The sequence below is a fragment of the Sinocyclocheilus rhinocerous genome, unplaced genomic scaffold (genome assembly GCF_001515625.1).
Source record: "Sinocyclocheilus rhinocerous isolate Xijiao unplaced genomic scaffold, SAMN03320098_v1.1 scaffold1880, whole genome shotgun sequence".
Lineage (NCBI taxonomy): Eukaryota > Metazoa > Chordata > Actinopteri > Cypriniformes > Cyprinidae > Sinocyclocheilus > Sinocyclocheilus rhinocerous.
Window position 1 is genome coordinate 125,267 of NW_015635022.1, and position 21,873 is coordinate 147,139.

Consider the following 21,873-nt stretch of genomic DNA (forward strand, 5'->3'; position numbering starts at 1 on the left):
AAAAAATGTTTCATCCTCCTATTAAACACCCACAGAAATAGTGGTGGGATTTATTTTCTGCGTGGCACCGAATGTTGCATTTTTATTCATCACAGTTGTTGTTATCACACTGACCCCAATTTGACCCCTTTTATAGTTTAATCAGTGCTCTTTTATAATCACTGCTTAACAGCACCAATTAAATATTAATTTGCAGTTATTAAGCAATTACATGATCACAGATGCATCCACTTGGGAAATAAGGACACTTGGGCCCACTGTAGATATTTCTCATTATTATGCATTATGTGTCAGATTATAAACGCTCCTGATTCCAAAGGGTGTTTTTTTTTTTTTTGGTCTGATAGTGTTCACTGTGTAATTCTGAAAGCTGAATGATTCATATTTTTAGTGTAAAACACAGAGATTGCCATCACAACAGTAGTTTTATGATAGCACGCTGGTCTGTGACTCAAATATTCCTGAGGCTGAAAAAGACTAAAGCTGGAAAAAAAACAACTTTTCCTTTCATTTAATTTTCTTCTTGAGAAATACTAAAAAAAGACAAGTATTCAGAGATGTAGCTGAAAAAGCTGGGATTATGTTCACTAAGCTCCGCCGTTACTGAGCAATACAACCTTTGCAACTGTTGCCATGTGCCATATCAGACAAGTTTGTGCGTTTTTCTAATGTACTGTACATCGAAGGAACTGTGTTTAGATGGAATTTTACAGAAATTATGGCAAATTACAATAAATTGCATTCTGTGGATTACATATGTATTTTATTATTTTTTTATACTCATAGGTAAATCATTTTCTCTTACTTTATGTATACATTTTATAAAAAAAAGAAGTGAATTTTAAGCTTAAAACAAGAAGAAAAAAAAATATATATAAAAAAACATTTTCTCTGAAGTTTTATCTTACACAAATCCTTTTTTTTATTATTAATTTTCTAAACATCTCACTCACGTTTGGCACGGGCCTCCAGCTCTTTCTCCATCAGTTCTTTCTGGGTGGAGAACTCACTCAGGGTGATTTTTGGTGTGGTGTCATTCTGGCCCACCGTACTGATCATCTCCTGCTCTTTCTCATGGTTCACCTCCGCATAGATGTTAATCCAGGGGATTTTTCTGTAGAGCAAGATTTTGTTGGGAAAAACCATCAGCGTTAATGATAATTTTTTTTTAAAAGGTGTAGTGTACACTCTAAAAAATGCTGGGTTAAATTCAACCCAGTGCTGGGCAAAATAGGGACAAACCCAGCAATTGGACTGTTTTGACCCAGCGGTTGGGTTAAATGTTTAACCCAACCTTCTGGGTAGTAACCCAACCGCTGGGTCAAAACAACCCAATTGCTGGGTTTGTCCCTATTTTACCCAGCACTGGGTTGTATTTAACCCAGCATTTTTTAGAGTGTAATTTCTGTGCCACTAGCGGCACCAAACTACACATTTGTAATAATTTTGTGTTAGCAGAAATGTAGAAATCTCAAATCCGATTATCAAAAAAGACAAATGTGGAAAAAAAAATATGATTGATTTTGTGCCTATTTCAGTGGCAAATTGGCGTAACATGCATGACAACACAAGGAGAGGGCTGTGCGCATGAAAACTGGCTAAACTGCAAAACAACAAGTTGTTAAATACGATGTGACTGCAATCACAATCCTTACTGTATTCCTGAAATAATGACAGTGATAATTGCCGAGTATATTTAATAACTTCTGGAAAGGAAGTTGCCCAGGCAATCAGAGGTACCGCGAAGCAAAATACATTCGCCACTTGCCTTGATAACACTGCAGGACAACCTGAAATTAATTATAGAGGTGTTTTTGTAATTCCCCCAAATTTCATGGTGTGCTTTTCCACCACACTGACCACAGTGTAATGTGTTTGCTATTTTCCAAGCTCACTTTATATTTTTATGAATTAAAATGTGTATTTTCTTTTTTTTTTCTTTTTTCAAATTACTATTAATTTTGCGAGCTAATTGCTTTGTTTTTCTAAGTGTAACATTTCCATAAATACACTTCCTTTTTGAAAATGACTACAATGTCAGGGACACATTATATCCATTATTAATGATTGTTTCAACAATTCTCTGAGTCTATTCCATTTGAATTATTTTGAGACCAAATAAATTATTCAAAGCGCTACAAAACAGTTTTCCAGTAGAGGAACCATGGCTGCATATTAAACAATTCATTGATATTTTCCTGCACTTTCAGGAAACAGGAATGGTTTTTTCCATGTTTCTACCATATCCAAACTATTAACTAGATCTTACAACTAGCATGAGTAAAAATAACACTCTCGAAACATCCCATAAACAAAGGAAAGTTGCTCCTGATTCCATCCCATCAAATCTTACTTTATATTTCATCTTTATATAGATGAACAGAAACGAGAACTATGGTGTGCATGAAATGAAGAAATGAAGTTCAATGGCTCGAGTCCTGGTAAAAAAGAATAAGTGATGTAAAAACTGTTTGCATGGATGTACCTCTTAAATTTGTAGATGAGAAATACAGCTAAACCCAAAAACACCACAGACAGAAGCATCAGCATAGCAGAACTGCTGTGCCTCGGGATGGAGTCAACCAGTGGAGCTGTGACAAAGACAAACACAAGTGTTAATGCACACTGGCTCATACTCATATATCTTTTATATCTTCATATACACTGCCATGTTGTGTGGGTAAGATTTTATTTTGTTTGTTGAAAGAAATTAATACTTTTATTCAGCAAGGATGCATTAAATGACCAGTGTAAAAAATGGCGTTTCGTGCAGATCTAAGACCTTTTATCATGAGCGAATTAAAGAACAACTGATATCGAATCATTACAGCACATCTTCTGTGACATAATTTCCACAAAAACCCCTTCAGCTCTCCCAGAGAGATTTCTGGCAATTTTTGGCATTCCTTCAAAATCGTTCATGGGAGCCTTACACCCACTGGCTGTATATTTCTCCCATGTATGTTGTTGAAAGACAGCCCCATGAATCCTCTGACCTTTCCGAACAAATCTTGAACGCTTTCCAGCACTTTGGCAACGAAAACGAAGAAATGGGCCAAGGAGGCGGCCAATGTTTCTCTGTAAAAGTGCATGGGTACTAGCACGACCATGAATCATATATCAGTAATTGCTCTCTAGTAGTCGATGCTATTATCACTGCAAGGAATTAGTAACCATTACCAAGTTATGGCAGACCATGTTAAAGGAGCCAAATAAAATAAATGTGGCATATGGTGGTAAACAAAATGGATAGTACTGAATATAGGGTAAATTAGAGTGAATTCAGTAAAAGCATACAGGAAATCTTTTTATGATATTCTGGTTCCAATTTAAATTATTAATTCATTTGGCCAATGTGTTTATCCCAAAAAACAGTGTTATCAGTATGTGTGTTCCACTGGCATCTTTCCACCACCAATTTCTACCATTTCAGCTACAGGAATTGATTCCACTTCATTTGGCTTCTGAATTAGTCTTTTAGTTCTTATAACAATAGTAAAAACACCTTTTTTTTAATTAAATACCTTGTGTTATGAATGTGAATATTTGAGTAAACATTATCCTGTAAACAACCATGGCGATCAGTATTGAGAAAATCATGAATATTTTGTAAAAAATTATGTATATTTCAAACGTATATTAAAAAAATATATATGTGAAGGCAAAGTTGAATTTTCAGCATCATTACTACAGTCTTCAGTGTCACATGATCCTTCAGAAATCATTCTAATATCTGATATGACACTCTTATTATCAATGTTGAAAACAGTTGTGCTAAGTTAAAAATAACAGTGTTTATTTAAAATAGATATCATTTGTAACATTGTAAATGTCTTTACTGTCACTTTTGATCAATTTAATGCACCCTTACCGCATAAAAGTACTGATTTCTTTAATAAAAGAAACAAGAAAGAAGTGTAGTGTAACTTACAAGTTTGAGACTTGTGATTCATTCTTCTTTTTTAACCAAAAGGCACAAAAAAAAAAAAAAATTTCCAGCGTTTTTGCAACAAGATCTGAATATAAACTGGTTCTTGATTCCCAATCAGACTTATAACACACAAACCTTGTTTAGACTTAGTAGACTATTTACTCTACAAATATCTTATTAAAAAATGGCCAAATCAAAACAATAGACCAGAAAGCCTAATTCTTTTTAGTGGAGCCTGTTTTTTCTTCTTCAAAAATGAGGAGATCTTGCAAGCCATGATTGCTGGAAAGCAATTATCCAAATATCTTCCATAAGGCTTTCAGCATCATTGGTGGAGCATAAAAGCCCAATCTTTCAACAATATCTAGTGCTGACAAGCTTCTGGTCTCAGGAAAGCAATCAACGTAATTACCCAGAAGAATCGAGGGAACGGTATATAGCACCCAACAAAGGCTAGAGAGGGAGATCAACTGAAATACCACTATGTAATGTCACCAAATATAAGCAGTTGCACACTAGAGATGTCAGCTAAATCATGTCAAAATAGCTACATACAGTATGTAGCACAACAGTTTTGTTACCTAAAGTTAATTGCGTGATGTAAACGATGACCCGGGAGCCAGGTTTCAACTCGAACTCCACAGAGATCTGATTCAATGCATTAACCAGGATTTCTGAGATCTGGGAAGAAAACCGCATTCAGAAGTGTTATATGCAGACTTGACTTCTAAATTGCCTGAAGAAAATATGAGTAGTGCTTACAAACATGATATATGGTTTTTGCATGTAGCTATTCATGTTGCTAAGGTGTCCTAGGGTAACTAAAATGAAATGAAATGAAACAATAATACAAATAAAATAAAATGAAACAAAATAAACAAAATAAAATAAAATATATCTCAATTTAAGGTATAATTTATGTCTATATAGCAAAAACCATGCTGCATGTTTGGTAGCATATGACAGCCCATGTACATCCATAAACAGTATTCTGCACTCCTGTTTGTATCAAACACAGATCCTACTTAGACATAACAGTGAAAATTACGCACATTTTAATCTATAATGTCAGACTTTGACAACCCGCAGTGAGACACACATAGCCCATCCCTCGCACCAGACAGGGTGAGTGCCAGTGAATGCCCAAATGATTTGTTATAGCTCTTTCTGCATCTTCAATGACAATAAATTTGGCCAAATAGTGAAATCTGTTGTTATTCTTAAGAGTGTAATTTGCCACTTGTGATTATGCCTGTGAGATACTAAAACATTGAGCTTAATTTTGTGAAATGGGAGTGTCAGTAGTGTGGGCTTGCAATAATTTGGGTTGTGAATCAAAAGAGTTAGGAGTTTAAATACCTAACCCTAAGTATGAGAAACAGGTGTAATGTCTCCACAAGCACTACTATTAAACATTTCACCCTCAAAAAATGTTATAAATTCAAAAGTCCCTACTGTAAAAGACCCTTGTTGTGACACGTCCTTGTCATGTAAGCCTAATTAGACACGGGTCTTTCTGCTATTATCACAGAGATAATAATGCCTTTAAGGTTAAAGAAAAAAAAAGGTCGAAAAAAAGGTAATAGGTAGAAACAATTTTTGACACGTCGTCTCCTTTTGCGGTGACAATTACTTTCATTGTAGCCCCGGGTAGAAGCTGCTCTTTAATTCTAATAAAGGTCCATCATTCTCAAGCGCATTTCAACCTTGACCATTAATGAGAAACCATCAAATTTGCATCAGATCTCATGTCTAACCTGCACCAGATCCTCCTCGGTCTGTTTCCTGCCATCCGATTGGTTCCTGGGAGGAGGAAGCAGGAAGAGTTCGGCGGCAGTCGGAATTCCTGGAAACACGGCCACCAGCAGCTGTTCTTCTGGAATGTCAGCGACCTGGGTGGTGCAAGACAAAATGGTACTAATTACATAAGGCTCAATGATTTATATGTTACCGTCTCCTGCATTTACGAGGGTTACCTTCATTTTAAATGAGGCTGATGGCTTCCAGTAAATCAGATTTGATATATACAGTATGAATCCCGGCCAAGAAATTATTAGACAAGCGTGTGAGTGCAAGCGGTTATACACACATTGAATCCCTAAAAACCTCAATCAATATCTTAGTCAGAGAGCCACTACAAAGCCCAAAGGTCTAGACATTACGGGCTGCCGCAAAGCCAATAAAGGTAAGCCCACCATGTATTCTCCTAGAGATACTCACCAAAGGCCATTTCCCTCATAAAGAGGAAATTATCCGACCTTAGGTAAATAATCTTTGTTTTATTTGGTACTACCACGCAGGGCTCGACTGGTTATAAGACAATAGCTCAGGAATAGACAGCCTAAGCATAATTTACAATGAGCAATGCGGCCAGAGCTGAAGCAGTCTTACGAATCAATACTCTGAGTCTAAGTTTGTACTCACCGCTGCAATATCGGAGAAAGAAAAGCCCTGGGGCTCATTGAAGGATTCAGCCTATGTGCAACTGCTACTGATATTCCTAATGATTAATGCACATCTCCGAACTCCAGCCTTTATTTCTTTCTCAACACTCCAGATTCAACGCACACTCCGTCTGCTAGCGAATAAGGTCCAAAAAAAGACAATTAGACCTAATGTTGCAATGCTCTTAATTACACCCTGCTAATAGCTTAGACAATTAGACAGCAAAAGAGAGACCTAATGTTGCAATGCTCTTAATTACACCCTGCTAATAGCTTAAGAGTCATTGTTGTAATTAAATCGCTTTATGTCAAAACATTCCCTTCCCAGACCGAAGAACTGCAGAATAACATTAAAAGGCACAGATGCAATAATCCATTATAGCAGAGGACAAAGTTGTTATTAAAGAGGTTGTTTAGACATCTGTTGGGTTTTCTGTCATTGTAGTTCATCTTTCCCTATTCAAGTGCTTGGCTGTGTATATTATTGATGCTCTGCTAGAATGCAAATAAAGCCTTACAGGCAAATTTAAACAATTCAACACTTTTTTTTTATGACATGTTCCAGTATTTTTCATTCAGATGTATATTGCTATAAAAAAATCCATTATTGTCATCTTTACAGCGACCATCCATTGAGTAAATGCTTCCTTGGAAGCAAAGTCTTCAATGTGAAAGTTCTTGGGCAGGGCAGGGCTGTGAGTGTTTTTAAAGCACAACACTCACAGATGAACAATTTACTAAGAATTATTACAAAGCGAGACATTTTCACAGCATGGGCTGGGTTTTTGCTGGAGAATGTGCCGAAGTGCACTCTGGTCAGGCTGAGAGTCCATATTAGGTAAATATGTCTGGATGTGGTGCATATGGAAATGCAGTTGATCCAGTAACAGGAAGACACACTCACCTCTATATATAGACTGGAGATGGAAGATGAAAGTGTCTTCCTGTTACTGGAGGAACTGAATTTACATTCGCACCACATCCAGACATAATTTATTTAATATGACACACATATATATACAGTGGGTACGGAAAGTATTCAGACCCCCTTAAATTTTTCACTCTTTGTTATATTGCAGCCATTTCTGTTCAAAAGTTTGGGGTCGGTAAGATTTTTTAAATGTTTTCTCTTATGCTCAGCGAGGATGAAATTATTTTGTTCAGAAATACAGTTAAAATGACCCTTTGTAAAGACCCGCCCCCCTTAGTTACTGTTGCTATGTCCGACAAGTCATGCTTTCACGCCACACATCATGTTCTCACGCAGTGAAAAATATATCACGGAGCAAAGTGGACACTGACAATGTGCTGACAGACAAGACAGAGCAGGTTACTTTTGGTATGAAATAAAGTCTCAGCTTTCAAATTTTGTAATTTTTTTAAGAAATTCAAATAATAAATAACATTTTGTGGCTTTTTAATGTGTTGAGACCGATCACCGTAGCACCTCAGTTCAAGCGGCACGTGAACCGATCATCTCTTCCTCTTTACTAGTTATAGCACAGAATAAACATGAATGAACATCAGAAAGTATCTTGTTTCAATCACTGAAAGACGTCAATAAACACCATTTTTCAAGTTCAAGTCCACCGACTTCAATCTCCTGTCTGGTTTGTTTGTTGGACAAAATGACAGATTTGGCGTTATGATTGGTTAGATCACCTGTCAATCGAACTCGCGGAGAAGGGTGAATTACAGTTATTACAAAGAAGTAAAATGTAATTTATTTCTATGATGGCAAAGCAGAATTTTCAGCATCATTACTCCTTTATCATAAAGTCTTCAGTGTCACATGATCCTTTAAAAATCAGACTAATATGCTGATTTGCTGCTCAAGAAACATTTCTTATTATTATCAATGTTGAAAACTGTTGTGCTGCTTAATATTGTTTATGGAAGGATTCTTGATGAATAGAAATTTAATTAATTTATTTTTTTTAATGAACAGAACAATATTTATTTAAAATACAAACGTTCTGTAACAAAGTCACCTGCACACATCTGAATATTTGGGTTGAAATGTTCTGGAACAGTGTTGTAAATACAACTTAACCACTCCCTCTCTTTTTAATACACTGAGCTGTTTATCAGCGGCAGTATGGATAAAGTGTATCAGCTTCCTCTAGGGCACTACGGGATGTGGTTTAAATGCGAAAGGATAAATGAAGGGAACAGGAAAAAGTGAGTCTCTTTACCGCGAGAGCTCAATATTAAGTTATTAGGCTTTGAACTTGATGTTGAAACAAAGAGGGGAAAACGTTGGAAGAGGGCAGTTTTACATCTGGCGAATTCTGGGTAAAGCCAGGGAATCTGAGGCCAGGAAGCCAGACTGCAGATAATGAGAGAGAAAGAGCACATGTAGAGGACGGAGGTATGTGTGCACTTTACGAGCAGATGTGAGATCAGTAGCCTCTTTGTGCTCAGCTGGTCTGACTTTGTTCTCAGGCAGATTCTAAAGCTCTGTTCTGGATGAGGGCGTTTAGATTGAATTGTGTTATTTAGGGATTACTGTATTTTTGTGTTTTATGTCTGAAATAGAGAGAGAATGTGGCTGGCTTGATGAGCACAGCTTTCCTAATAAAACAGGAAGCTGAAAAATTACTTTAAACCAGACTAAGCTGGTCTTAGCTGGGCTCTTCTATTGGTCTACCGGATGGGTTTTGAGCACTGTGGGCACTATGAGACCAGCTGCCCACACCCCTAAACCAGCAAGACCATCTTAAACCATTTAAAGTCCAACAGACCAGCTTATGCTGTATAAGAAATTTCTACTTGTATTTAGGAAGGATGCGTTAAATTGACCAAAAAGACTTTTCTAATATTACAAAATATTTTTATTTCAAATAATTTCAGTTGTTTTTAATTTTCTGTTCAAATATTAAGAAGCACAAATGTTTTCAACATTGATAATAGGAAGTTTTTTGTTTTTTTTTTGAAAGAAAGAAATGTACACTTTTATTCAGCAAGGTGCATTAAATTGATCAAAAGTGACAGTAAATACTTTTCTAATATTACATTTATTTTTTCCCCAAATAAATCAGTTCTTTTGAATCCTGAAAAAACTGTAATGCCATTAGCACAAAATCAGCATATTAGACTGATTTCTGAAGGATCATGTGACACTGAAGACTGCTGAAAATTCAGCTTTACCATCACGTTGATTTATTTTAAACCTTTTTTATATAAATTATTTCATAATATTTCACAAATGTATTTATTTACGTACTTATTTAATGTAAATAAATGCAGCCTAGTCGAGCATAAGAAACCTTTCAAAAGACTAAAATCTTATTGACCCCACAATTTTGCGTAATAGTTCAAACGATTATTGCATAATTATTTGGGCATAAACAGATTAAGTTATGTCTTAATTAAACACTAATTAGAATGAAACTTTTGGCAATTATTTGGCAACTTCAGCTATCAAGAAGTGTTTTATTTCACCTCTGAACATTCCAAACCTGTCATGCTCTATTATTAAGTTATCACAAATACGTAGCCTATTGAAACTACTGGGATACAATTCTACTTTGAAGGACATTTGATGTTGAGCTGCGATGATCCCAGGGTTGGACTGACAGCTCAGGTACATGTGTATGAGCACAGAGATAGTGTAATGTCAATGTATCGACCAGCAGTGGCTTCAATCTCTCTGTCAGCTCTGAACACAACTGAGAACCACTAGCGCTGTTGTCCATCACACACACACACACACACACACACACACACACACACACACACACTACTGCAGGCCTACATCATCACCCAAACACCTCCCTGGAAGACAATGAATTACTCCCACTGAGTGCAATTTACTGGCTAGTGATTCACTAGTAATTATGCAAATTGATTAATGCTGCCCACAAAATCACACATGTAGAACACATTACTGTGACCTTGTGAGTCAGTTCTGAGAGCTAGGTGAGCACTAGATACACTTTACTACTTCATCACTCCACCACCATGATCCAGACATCTGAATTGGCTCTTCAAAATGTTCTCATCTACATGTCACTTCTGGAAATATGCCCCGTTATAACTGTTGCCATGATCATCTCTTTAAAATGAAGTTTAATTCACAGCCTGCCTTCTGCGGGCAGTAATATTGTGATGTTAATTGTACGAGGAAAATAGGCGCTGAGTTGTGATATCTATAATAAGCCTAATTTACATATAAAGGACGTGTGTTTGGGCTGAAATGAAAAACAATAACTTAATTTAAACACAGAGCAGTGCTATTTCAGTGCATTTATCACCTGGTTAAATGGATTGTGGGTGGTTAGCAAATAAGATGCAGGTTTTTGGGATGCAATGTGACAAAAGTGGTGTAACTGGTTAGGGAATTCTTCCCTTAGTGTGATGAGGAGCTTGATCCCTCCTGAGAGACAAAAGAAAACATTACAAAAATGCCATTTGCTTAAAGGGGTCTTTAATTAGTAATGTGTCTTATATTCCAGTGAAAATATCTAAACATGTGCCACCAATATTTTTTATACTTGTTAACCATTCATCAAAGAAAATATGGTCAAAATCAATTTGTAAATGAAGTAGAAAAAAAAAGAAAAAGAAAAATACAATTAAAAGATCGCTTTCTCTGATATAACGGAAGCTTTAATCTAAACAAAATAATACATTTAATATATAATTATTTAAAATGTAAGTAAAGAGACATTATTATTTCTTGTCTTGTTTTCCAGTGAAAATATCTAAATATGGGCCACCAATATATAATTTATTCCATGTTTTAAGCATATATCAAATAAAATATGCTCAAAAACAATTTGCAAATGAAGAATAATAAATGTAATTTAATTTGTCTTCTTGCTAGACAGATTGCTTTCTCTGATATAACGGAAGCTTTAATCTAAATAAAATAATACATTTAATATATAATTACTTAAAATTTAAGCAAAGAGACATTATTATCTCTTGTCTTGTTTTGTCTTGTTGTCTTGTGAAAATATTAAAATATATGAAACCAAATGTTTTTTTTTTTGTTATAAGAAAATATGGAAAATCAATTTGCCAGTGGGTAAGAAAATAAAATGACTTTACAAATTGTGTTGTTACTAGACAGACTCCTTTCTTTGATGTAAAGGAGGCTTTAATATAAATAGTATAATAACATATTTGATTTAAGTAATTATTTCAAATGTATACAATACAATAATATAGAAGCAAAGTGTAAGGGACAAGGACAAAGGATAGGATGAAGACAACAGGAGATATTTGACCAGGATCTCTAAGGGCTACAGAGACGAGCCAGGAAAAGACAGCGAGTGGCAAGATGGATAGAATAAATTCCCACTCACTTGGAGAACAGCCTTCTTAATTACCCGACCCACATCCTGTCTCCACTCCGGGATGTCAGGGTTGGCCTCGTCCAGATTAGGAGAGAAAGATAAAAGAAGCGATTTGAAGAATTCTGTCACAGAGGAAGAGAGAAGCAGAGACAGACCCTTAATTCTTTCTCTCATAAGATGCCCAACACCTTCTATCTGCTGTGATTTGTTCCAGATGATTTAGTCGAGCTGTAGCAGAGTTATTATTACTGACAGGTATGGAAAGGTTAGCGCTGATCACAAAAATGATTACAGTCTATTTGGCAGTTGCCAGAAGGGAGTTTTTATGACTAGCTTGCAGTGTCAAGAGACAATTTCCTGTAATTCTGAATGCTCTGAAAGCTGCAATAATACATTTAATCAAGGTTAGGGTTATTTATACATACAGTAGATTGTTACCGTAGAGGAAAAAAGTAAAGAGGAAAAAGTAACTTGAAACATAGGCCTTTATGTATGTAACATACATCACTTAAAAAGAAAAGAGCACAAAAAAAAACTATATTTAATGTCTCATTGAAGCATTGATAAAGAGCATAATATACAGTTGTATTGTGAACTGTGGACTTCAAATAATTAAAAATAATTTCTTAACACACATTTCACACACTCATTCGCTAGTTAATCAATTTCTTCTGTGATAACAATGTTAAAAATGGTCATACATGCATCACAGGAGAAGTTTGTCTTTTTTTTCTTTTCTTGTCATCCATATTTCTGCCACATCACAAATCAAGTATTGTGTGAAATTCGGAATTCTGTTGTCAAAATGATGGTAATGAAAGTGACATTTTAAAAATTATTCTAATAAAATGGCTTATGCTAATTTCAGAGATACACAAAATGAACAAATGACAAATACACAAGATTAAATAATACTTCCATCATTTTTCACAAAATAAAAACTGGATTAGAAATAACCCATTTTAAAAAGAAATACACACACACACACATCTATCTATCTATTACTGGAGTATTTAGCAAGCGTGCAAGTTATTTCCTTGGTTTATTTTGTTGATCTTTAATTTTTAGTTAAGGCATGATGGAAATTTTCCAAGATATTTTTTATGTGACTTTGCCAGAAAAAAAGAAAAAAAAGTAGAAATCTAAAGTGCAGAACCTGTCATCAATACTTTGTCATATTTGTCTGAATGTGATCACTCACCTTGTATGGCGATGCTTCTGGTGTCCTGTAGTATAGAGTCCCCTGACGAGACCTGAACAGTGACGGTGACCATGCCCTCGGTGCTGAACGTGTGGGAAACACTGCTGTCCAATGTAATTATGGGCTAGCACCACAAATGTAGTGGATACAAAACAAAAACAATCAAAACACAATCCAACGGCACACAGAAAATCACATTTTTTGTTATTTGTAAGCTCAATGACTTGAAAAGGAAACTCTTTTAAAATGAATAGCACCAACAGCTTTATTGATGTTTCAGGGCAAACAAGCATAAACTAAAGAACACATCTACTGTAAATACCACAAACACGACAAGAACAAGAACTACATTATTAACGGTTCATTGCTCCTGTTCTGTTTATCTTCTACTGTAAAATGTCTCGGAGGCCTTTGCCCAACAAAGCGAGGCAGAAAATCTGTAATTAAGAGCTTGTACCTCCGTGTTGTTCCCCAGCCACCAGAAATAGGTGAGCGTTCTGAAATGAGAAGGCCAGACCACTGCCGTCAAGTTCACCTCCTTATTCTTAATGACCACATATGGAGCCAGCAGCTGAATATGCTCCACAGGACCTGAAACACACACACATAGACAATACAAGAACATCAAACAGGGCAAGGGGTGTGCAAAAACTAAATATTTTGCAAAATCAACTAGCCCGTGGGATGAATAACTAGTCGACTATTTGGTCTTGTATAATTAGGCTGGTTTCGGCTTCACCTTACCCTGATTGGACGCTGTTCAAAAACAGCTAGACGGAAAGCAAGGGAATGGAAACAGAACGCAGGGGTCTTGAGACCTGTTTTTAAAAGTTTGAGTATTTTAACTTGGCACAGCATTTTAAAAAACGCAACACTCACAGTGGGACGCTCAGAAGTCAGTCAGCATGTGTATAGCTGTAGCGGATACATGAATTTAAACAAGTAACTTTTCCAAGAGAGTTTTAATGAGCTAACAGTCTAACACCTAAAGTACAACACGCTAACTGAAGCATTAGCAATAAAAATGTCAAAAAAAAAAAAGAGGATAGAAAGAATATAAACTATTTGGACAACTAGTCAACCATTGTGACCCATACATAGTAAGTATGCACAAAGACATGAACAAATGACCAAATGAACATAGATCATTAAAATTGGTCCTTACTATCATTTCTGTCATCTATCATATATATTCATTCATCTGAGATCTTTCCGCGTTGTTGTGCAATTCTTTGCTTATTTAAATAGTCCAACCAATTTTTATTTTATTAAATAATTCTGCTTCGGTATTTTAATACACATCAGGAAATAAATTTTGGACCTAATTGCTCTCATCTGATCACAAGTGCCCACCCCCTGTTTGTTTGTGAAAAGTGGAGCTAAAAGCAGTAATTAAGCACCGCAGTCTACTACACCTGTGGAGTTGACGGACACATGCAGATTTTGGCAGAGCAACTATGAAAGTCACCTACCTAGAGTATCCTGCACAGTTTGTGTTTAAGAGATGTTTATTCAAATGTTTGCAAACCAGTGCCCAGCCACTTTATTGTCTGTGTGGCTACCAATGTATCTGTATAAATTTGAAGATTATTTAACAGAGTAGACAAGACAGTCAATAGTATTTGTTGTATAATTTGTGTGCTACATAAAGTAGGATACTGAACCATAGTGAAATAATAATTTTTATTGCATTTTTATTTATTATTATATAATTATTATAAACTATTTTTGTCTTAGTCAGAATTACTTGTACTTGTAGTGTACTTCAAATCTTATATATATATATATATATATATATATATACATACATATGACTGTTATTCGATATTGTATTTAAAGTTAATATACTGTAATATGTTAAACTGCAACTACTTTATTACAAATGTGTAATTACAAATATATTGAAATACATGTCATACAAGTTTGTAATGTAAATAGTGTAAGTAATATAAATATAAATGACATTAAGGTATATTTTAGTTAAATGCCTGTCAGTGCAACAAAAGTAATTATGAAATTACATAAAGATATACTTAAGTTAACAAGTTATTCTTAAGTAGGTTAAAAAAGCAATATAAAAGTTCAGTGAACTGCATGTAATATAAATATAATACATTTTCATTTAACTGCAATTGACAATTCAATGAAATGAATAAAACCAATTAAGTTTCTGAAAACATTACATTTAGTTCACACTTTAGTATATTCTTTTAAAGCATATTATTTACGTAATAAATACTCTTTCTGAAAAGTGTCTTTTGAAAAATTATTTTTCACATATCTACCAACATTTACTGAAGTTTAAGCTTGAACTAATTGACTAATGGGTAACACTTTATTTTAAGGTGTCCTTGTTACACGTTACATGTACTTACTATTATAATAACAATTAATTATGCATAATTACATGCAAGTAACCCTAAGCCAAACCAAAATCCTAACCCTAACCATATAGTAAGTACATGTAGTTAGTTAATATTACTCAGTACTTATATGTATAATTACACCGTAACAAGGACACCTTAAAATAAAGTGTAACCGACTAATGAATTAGGAAAAATAAACCTAATTCAAAATATATTTTCTGACAAACAAGTCTTATTATCTTATACAGTGCTATACACAAATACATTCATCAAAGATGTTTAGATATTTTTACTAAAAGTTAAGACAAAAATTCTACAATGTTATAATATAATGTAACCTCAGCAAAATGGAGAATGTAATATAATGCACCTGAAATAACTTTCCAACTTCATGACCAAAAATAAACACTGAAGTAGTAACTCATTTGTGTGTATATGTGTGAAACCTACATGTCACATGCAGGTAGAGGGATGATGAGTCGAACCCGAGGCTGTTCTCCGCCTGCACTGTTACTCTGAAGATCCCAGCACTGCGGTACACGTGCCTGATGCCCTCCTGCGTCCAGCTCAGGTTGGAGTAGGACACGGCCGTACCGTCTCCAAAATCCAGCTGAATGTTTGTCCTCATAGAGTCGCCCTAAAAACAACACGCAGAGTCAAGTCTAATTATTACAACAACTCTTTAGCACACTTTCCTTAATCACTGAGTCTGGCAGCTGCGACCAAAAACAGCTGCAGGTAACGTCATCATTCTGCTTACACAGACACCGTCCCATCTGTTTTCAGACACAAAGCATTGTTTTCAGCCCATGAGTTCATTCCTGCCGTAACTTTGCTTCATATGTGAAATCAGACACAGAAGCCGCTTATTTACAGAGAAAACAGTCAAATGAATTACCTCTCAGAATGTATTTCAACTTCCTGTGTGAACCCGTCATATTACTTTTGATATATAATATATATTTTATACTCTATATAGTGTGTTGGTTTGACTTATTCATCCTGATGGGTCAATTGCAATCCACCGCAATCATAATTGCTGTTTATGAGATACGATATTGCATGGGGAATGTAACTGTAAATATGAGTCATATGGCCCTGAGTGAGTCTGCTGTAAAGTATTCTGTCCTTTTTGTAAGCTAAAAGAACTTCATAATTATTTTTTTTTTCCAGTTTAATATGTGGGTGGGATTACATGGAGGAAATAATGAATCCTCAATAAATTAAATTTCTTATTTCTATTAGATCCAATCCAAACAGTAATAACAGTTTGCCAGATATAGACTTTTGACTATTGGGATAAATCGTGCAATATAATTGACATATAAGATATTAGCATATTATATTACTATTATATATACAGTGGGTACGGAAAGTATTCAGACCCCCTTAAATTTTTCACTCTTTGTTATAGCTGTCTTAATTTAATTGCTCTCAAATGTTAAACTGTAGAGCTTCATTATGCAAAAATGCATCATTGTCCCCCTCTGAATCACAATTTAAGTCAGAAAATATGGAAATCAAATTCCAATAGTACACAAATGAAAGGCCCAATAGCAATCCACAGATATTTGGGCTTATAAGCCTTGCATATCTTCTGACACTTGAACCGCCACTGGTGCAACGCCTGAAACATCTGCCCCAAAACCAACCATTAGCACTAGTTATAAATATAAAACTGCTAAACCAGCCAGTTAAAAACATCAAAAACAGAGAAAAGAAAGAAGAGGATAAGGAAGTTGAGATTAGGTTGAGTCCATGCCTTGAACCATCACAAAACACTGTCCTTCAGGCTCTACATCTGGCTATGGGCGCAAGAGAAGCGTACTGTATGTGTGTGTGTGTTTGTGTGCGCGAAATTCCCAAATCCGTGCTTATGCATCCCCAAATCCCCCTCCTTTCTCTCTTTCCGCCATTAACACATTGTAGCCTAATGCTATTGGGATATTAATTTGTAACACTGCATTAGCAGCACATGAAGGAAGGGGGTGGGTGTTTCTGCCCTGCATAGTGACAAATCCAAAGCTGGTTTAGTCCTGTCTGTTTGCTTTTAGGCACTGCTGACTGTGAAAAGCGGTCCGCCTCTGTGCGTTTCTGCGCAAGCATGTGCACCGGGTTGCTTTTAAGATATTTCACGCCACTTTGTGCAGAAAGTCATAACTACACTGTGGGAGGAGGAAGGAAAAGATGACTGACAGGAGGAAAAGTTTGTATAATGACGGTCAGGACACAATTTGTGCTGAGCTCATGAGGTTCAGACAAAGCCCTTTTTGAGGGAAGTCAGTTCACGCAGTTTAGCTGCTGCCATTTTGGAAATGCCCCTCAGCAATGCCCCCCTAGGGAACTACTTCACTGCATGAATGAATGAATGAATGAATAATGATTTTCATTAGCATTTTTATCTGCTTGTCCAGTAAAAATATCAACACATGATTAATACATTGCACATTTAAGAAGCAAAATAGTGTAAGATAGTAAAACTTAAAATGATTAGAATACAATAATACAATACAGTTCAAAAGTTTAAGGTCAATAGTTTGTTTTGTTTTTTTTCTGGAGAGAAATTAATACTTTTATTCAGCAAAGATGCATTAAATTGATCAAAAGTGCGAGTAAAGACATTTAGTGTTACAAAAGATTTCTATTTCAAATATATTTTGTTCTTTTGAACATTCTATTAAAAAAAGGGATTCCACAGAGAGAGAGAGAGAGAGAGAGAGAGAGAGATAGAGATAGATAGATAGATAGAAAGATAGATATATAGATAGACTGATTCTATGTTTTCCAACCTGAAAACCTTGAGCTGCATTCCCTGTTTCAAAAAAAAAATACTGTGTTGCACCTTAAAGGCATTAAATATTAAGGTCCATTTGATTTGCCTAAGAAACAGCCCGGCTCTGACCCTCATGAATATAAATAGATGGAATTCTTAGCCCATCTATCTCTCTCTCTCTCTCTCTCTTAATGAAAGGAATAAGCCCTCATTTTCTCATCTCATCATACTGTAATGTGACAACTCTGCTGTGGTGAGACGCCTAGGGAGAAACACTTTACCTGGAATGAGCATGTGTGAGCATGTGTGTGTGTGTGTGTGTGTGTGTGTGTGAGAGAGAGAGAAAGAAACCAAGAGAGAATATGTGTGACCATGTGTGCATTGCACCTCAATGAAAAGCTATTCCCCAGTAGGCTTGTAATATGTATCCGGCTTGCACCATACCATCTGTACAGAGTGAAGACTTTTCATCTGCCAGAGCTCCAGCACAGCTCGGAGCAGAGGACAACAAATTATGGAAAGATTCTAGAATGTCAAAATGACCTGTGTGGGTGTAAATGGTCACATATAGAGCTCAATGATAGTCTCACTTAGCCAGACTGGTCTGAAAGTCTGGTCCACCAACAACAGCTCACTTAGACCCGAAAAAAAAAAAAAAATCTGACCATCATGTAAAGTAACCACTCATGGTTATAGATGAGTCAAGTTTTCTATCAGTTGACAAGTAAAAAGCACATACTATTTTCAACTGCAAATCCAATGAATACTTTGTCTATATCAGTGCTTTTCAAATGGTGATTTGCAATCTAAAATAGGCTGCAGATCTGTTACAACAGGGTTGAGAATAGCAGATAAAAAACAATGCTAAATGCAAACGACAAAATTAATCTAAAAATATAAACATGCCTTGGTAGGAAATCAAAATAAAAAAGTGCATCAAATTCTAAGGCAAGGCACTATAGGTAAACCAGATATTTATTTTATTTTATTTTATTTTATTTTATTTTATACACTGGTCAATCTTGAGATTTTGAGCTGTTTGGCTTTTCATAATGTGTTGTTTCAGACTAGTGGAAAAAACATCGAAATTACACTTTATGTACTTGTGTCTGCAGATTTCAGATACAATACATATCTTTAAAGGACCGCCCCCTCCTCAATTAATTTTTCTCTCATGCACGGAGCAAGAACTCTCCACTCCAGTAGCACTTACCAAACTTTATTCTTGTATAATATTCAGAAGGTTTTTACAGATGGGGTTTGTTCATGTGTACACACACACAGTTGTGGTCAAAATTTTACATACACTTTGCAGTATCTGCTGTATTATGGGATCATACAAAATGCATGCTATTTTTTATGTAGTACTGACCTGAATAAGATATTTCACATAAAAGACGTTTGCATATAGTCCACAAGAGAAAATAATAGTTGAATTTATAAAAATGACCAAGTTCAAAAGTTTACAAAGTTTACATGCGCTTGAACCATAAAACTGTGTTGTTACCTGGATGATCCACAGCTGTTTTTTTGTTTGTTTGTTTGTTTTGTTTTTTGTGATAGTTGTTCATGAGACCCTTGTTTGTCCTGAACAATTAGAAAACAGTTAAAAAACTTCAGGTCCCACAAATTATTTGGTTTTCCAGCATCTTTCGGGTATTTGAACCCTTTCAGACAATGACTGTATGATTTGGAGATCCATCTTTTCACACTGAGGTCAACTGAGGGACTCATACGCAACTATAACAAAAGGTTTAAACGCTCACTGATGTATATATATAACAAGAATTTTGCACCTGACTATAGCCAACGTTAAGATTTCTGGAGATTAGTGCAAATTGAAAATAATGCATCATTTGCATTCCGAAAACTTGGAATACAAAAATGTTTGTCCTTCTTAATGTAATCAGGGAAGAATGGTGATTAGTATTTATAGCTATTATCTATTATTATACATTAGTACCTATTCACTTGGGTGTCTTGCCTTAAAATAGAGAAAATGCCTCTCATATATTTTGTTAGTAATGCCAAAGTCTGTGTGTCTACCCAGGTGAAAAAGACGTAGTATTAAATGTATTAAAAATATACTTGAAATTCAAGTATGTTTATAATACATTTGTATTCCCAACATGCTTATTTTGAAGTGCAATAAAAATATATTGAATTGCATTTTAATATATTTCTAAAAAGTATACTAGAAATACTTTTGTATTAAATATATGCTTAGTTATACTTCTAAGAAATATGCTAAACAGAAGCATACTTTTAATGTATTTATAAAAAGTATACTAGAAATACTTTGGTAATAAATATATGCTTAGTTACACTTTTAAGGAATATGCTAAACACAAGCACACTATTTAATTAAAGCTTTATTATATTTAATAATAATTATAACTTTATTTATTTACTTTATAATACTTTTTTATATTAATTGTACAAAAAATATAATTCTGCACATTGCTGGGCCAACAAGAATATAGGAATATAAAAATAAAAAAAACTGTAAAACACTGTCATTTTAACATTTATAAGAACTAAAAAAAAAAAAATAAATACAAAAATTAGATACTGTTTTTGCCACTTTATGTCTGATATAAATCTGAGTCCTGAAGCAAAACTAATTGAGAACCACTGCTTTGGCTGACAGAAATAATAATTTAATCTGCTACATGGACATCCTGATATCTGATTGTTGATAATCTGCTCACATGGAGTTAGCACATCAATTTAATAATTATTACTGTATAATTTAGGTCTTGACTCAATACCAGGCTCATAATTATAGCTTCTGGCCATGCAGCATTTTAAATGATCAGATCAATGAAACTGATAATTTGACTATCATTTTCCATTAGCTGAGTTCATCAGATTCAGATGACCATCATCATGATCTTACCTCCTCTAGCCGCACCAGGAAGGTCACATTGCTGCCCATGTTGGCTGTGAGTTTGTCATCACGGGTTGTCAGGACTAAACCACGTGGGGGGCGGTTCGGACACTGCTGTTTCCTGGCTGTGTACATCTCCTTCACTCCTTTTGTGCAGTTATTCGCAACCACTTTACGATACCTGAAAAACACAACAAAATCAAAAACTAGTTTGAAATGTGTCTCTCTTTTGAGATTTGATGGTTTGACATTATCTAACTCAGTGACACTCACATCGTGACTCAGTGTCTGAATACTTATGGGTCATTGTATTTATCCATTTGAATACAACATGCCTGACAGATCCATTCTGAGCAGCTCTGGTTTTTTGTCGGAGGATTAATTGGTTTTGACCACAATTTATGTGGCAGCTCTGACACAATCTCTGAAAATGATAATCACATTCTTTCTCTGTCTCTTTCCTTGTCTGTAATTTCGCACTCTTGCTCTGAATGGATATGCTTTCTGACTGATGTTGGTTTTAAATTAGGTTTAAATGAAGTCTTTCCATTACACAGTGTTATCTGTCCAGCTAGGTCTCTTTGTATGGATTGTCTGTCTAGAACGTTGTCGTAAAGACGGACACCACAATCTCCAGAAAGTTTAAAAACCTGCTCACGTCAATATGGCTTGTCCCTGCTCATCAGCACAATAAGTTTAAATCATGGCTCACTTAATTAAAAATAACCACTTTCCTAAAACAAGATTGGTTTAGTGCTAGTCTGATTGAAATTGCTTTACAAAAAATGCTCTTCACTTTATCCCAGTGATCACAGGAGAAATATATGATTATTTGGATGTGGAATATACTGTAAGTTAGCTATTGTTTTTTATATATAATATAATATTATTACTATTTATATACAGTATATACAGTGCCTTGTGCCTATATATATATATATATATATATATGCAATGTACAAAAA

At 35.1% G+C, this 21,873-nt stretch overlaps 1 protein-coding gene across 1 annotated transcript in view; it reads right to left on the minus strand.

The window, feature by feature from the left end:
• The window catches only part of sorcs3a (sortilin related VPS10 domain containing receptor 3a), a 129,738-nt gene that overhangs the window by 1,709 nt on the left and 106,156 nt on the right, over positions 1 to 21,873 (minus strand). Inside the window, exons 18-26 of the mRNA XM_016560119.1 lie at positions 20,918 to 21,089; positions 15,696 to 15,882; positions 13,337 to 13,470; positions 12,880 to 13,003; positions 11,688 to 11,800; positions 5,689 to 5,823; positions 4,513 to 4,612; positions 2,486 to 2,591; positions 954 to 1,114 (exon numbers count right to left, since the gene is read on the minus strand). Of these exons, the coding sequence (XP_016415605.1) occupies positions 954 to 1,114; positions 2,486 to 2,591; positions 4,513 to 4,612; positions 5,689 to 5,823; positions 11,688 to 11,800; positions 12,880 to 13,003; positions 13,337 to 13,470; positions 15,696 to 15,882; positions 20,918 to 21,089 (1,232 nt within the window). The remainder of the gene's footprint in view (positions 1 to 953; positions 1,115 to 2,485; positions 2,592 to 4,512; positions 4,613 to 5,688; positions 5,824 to 11,687; positions 11,801 to 12,879; positions 13,004 to 13,336; positions 13,471 to 15,695; positions 15,883 to 20,917; positions 21,090 to 21,873) is intronic.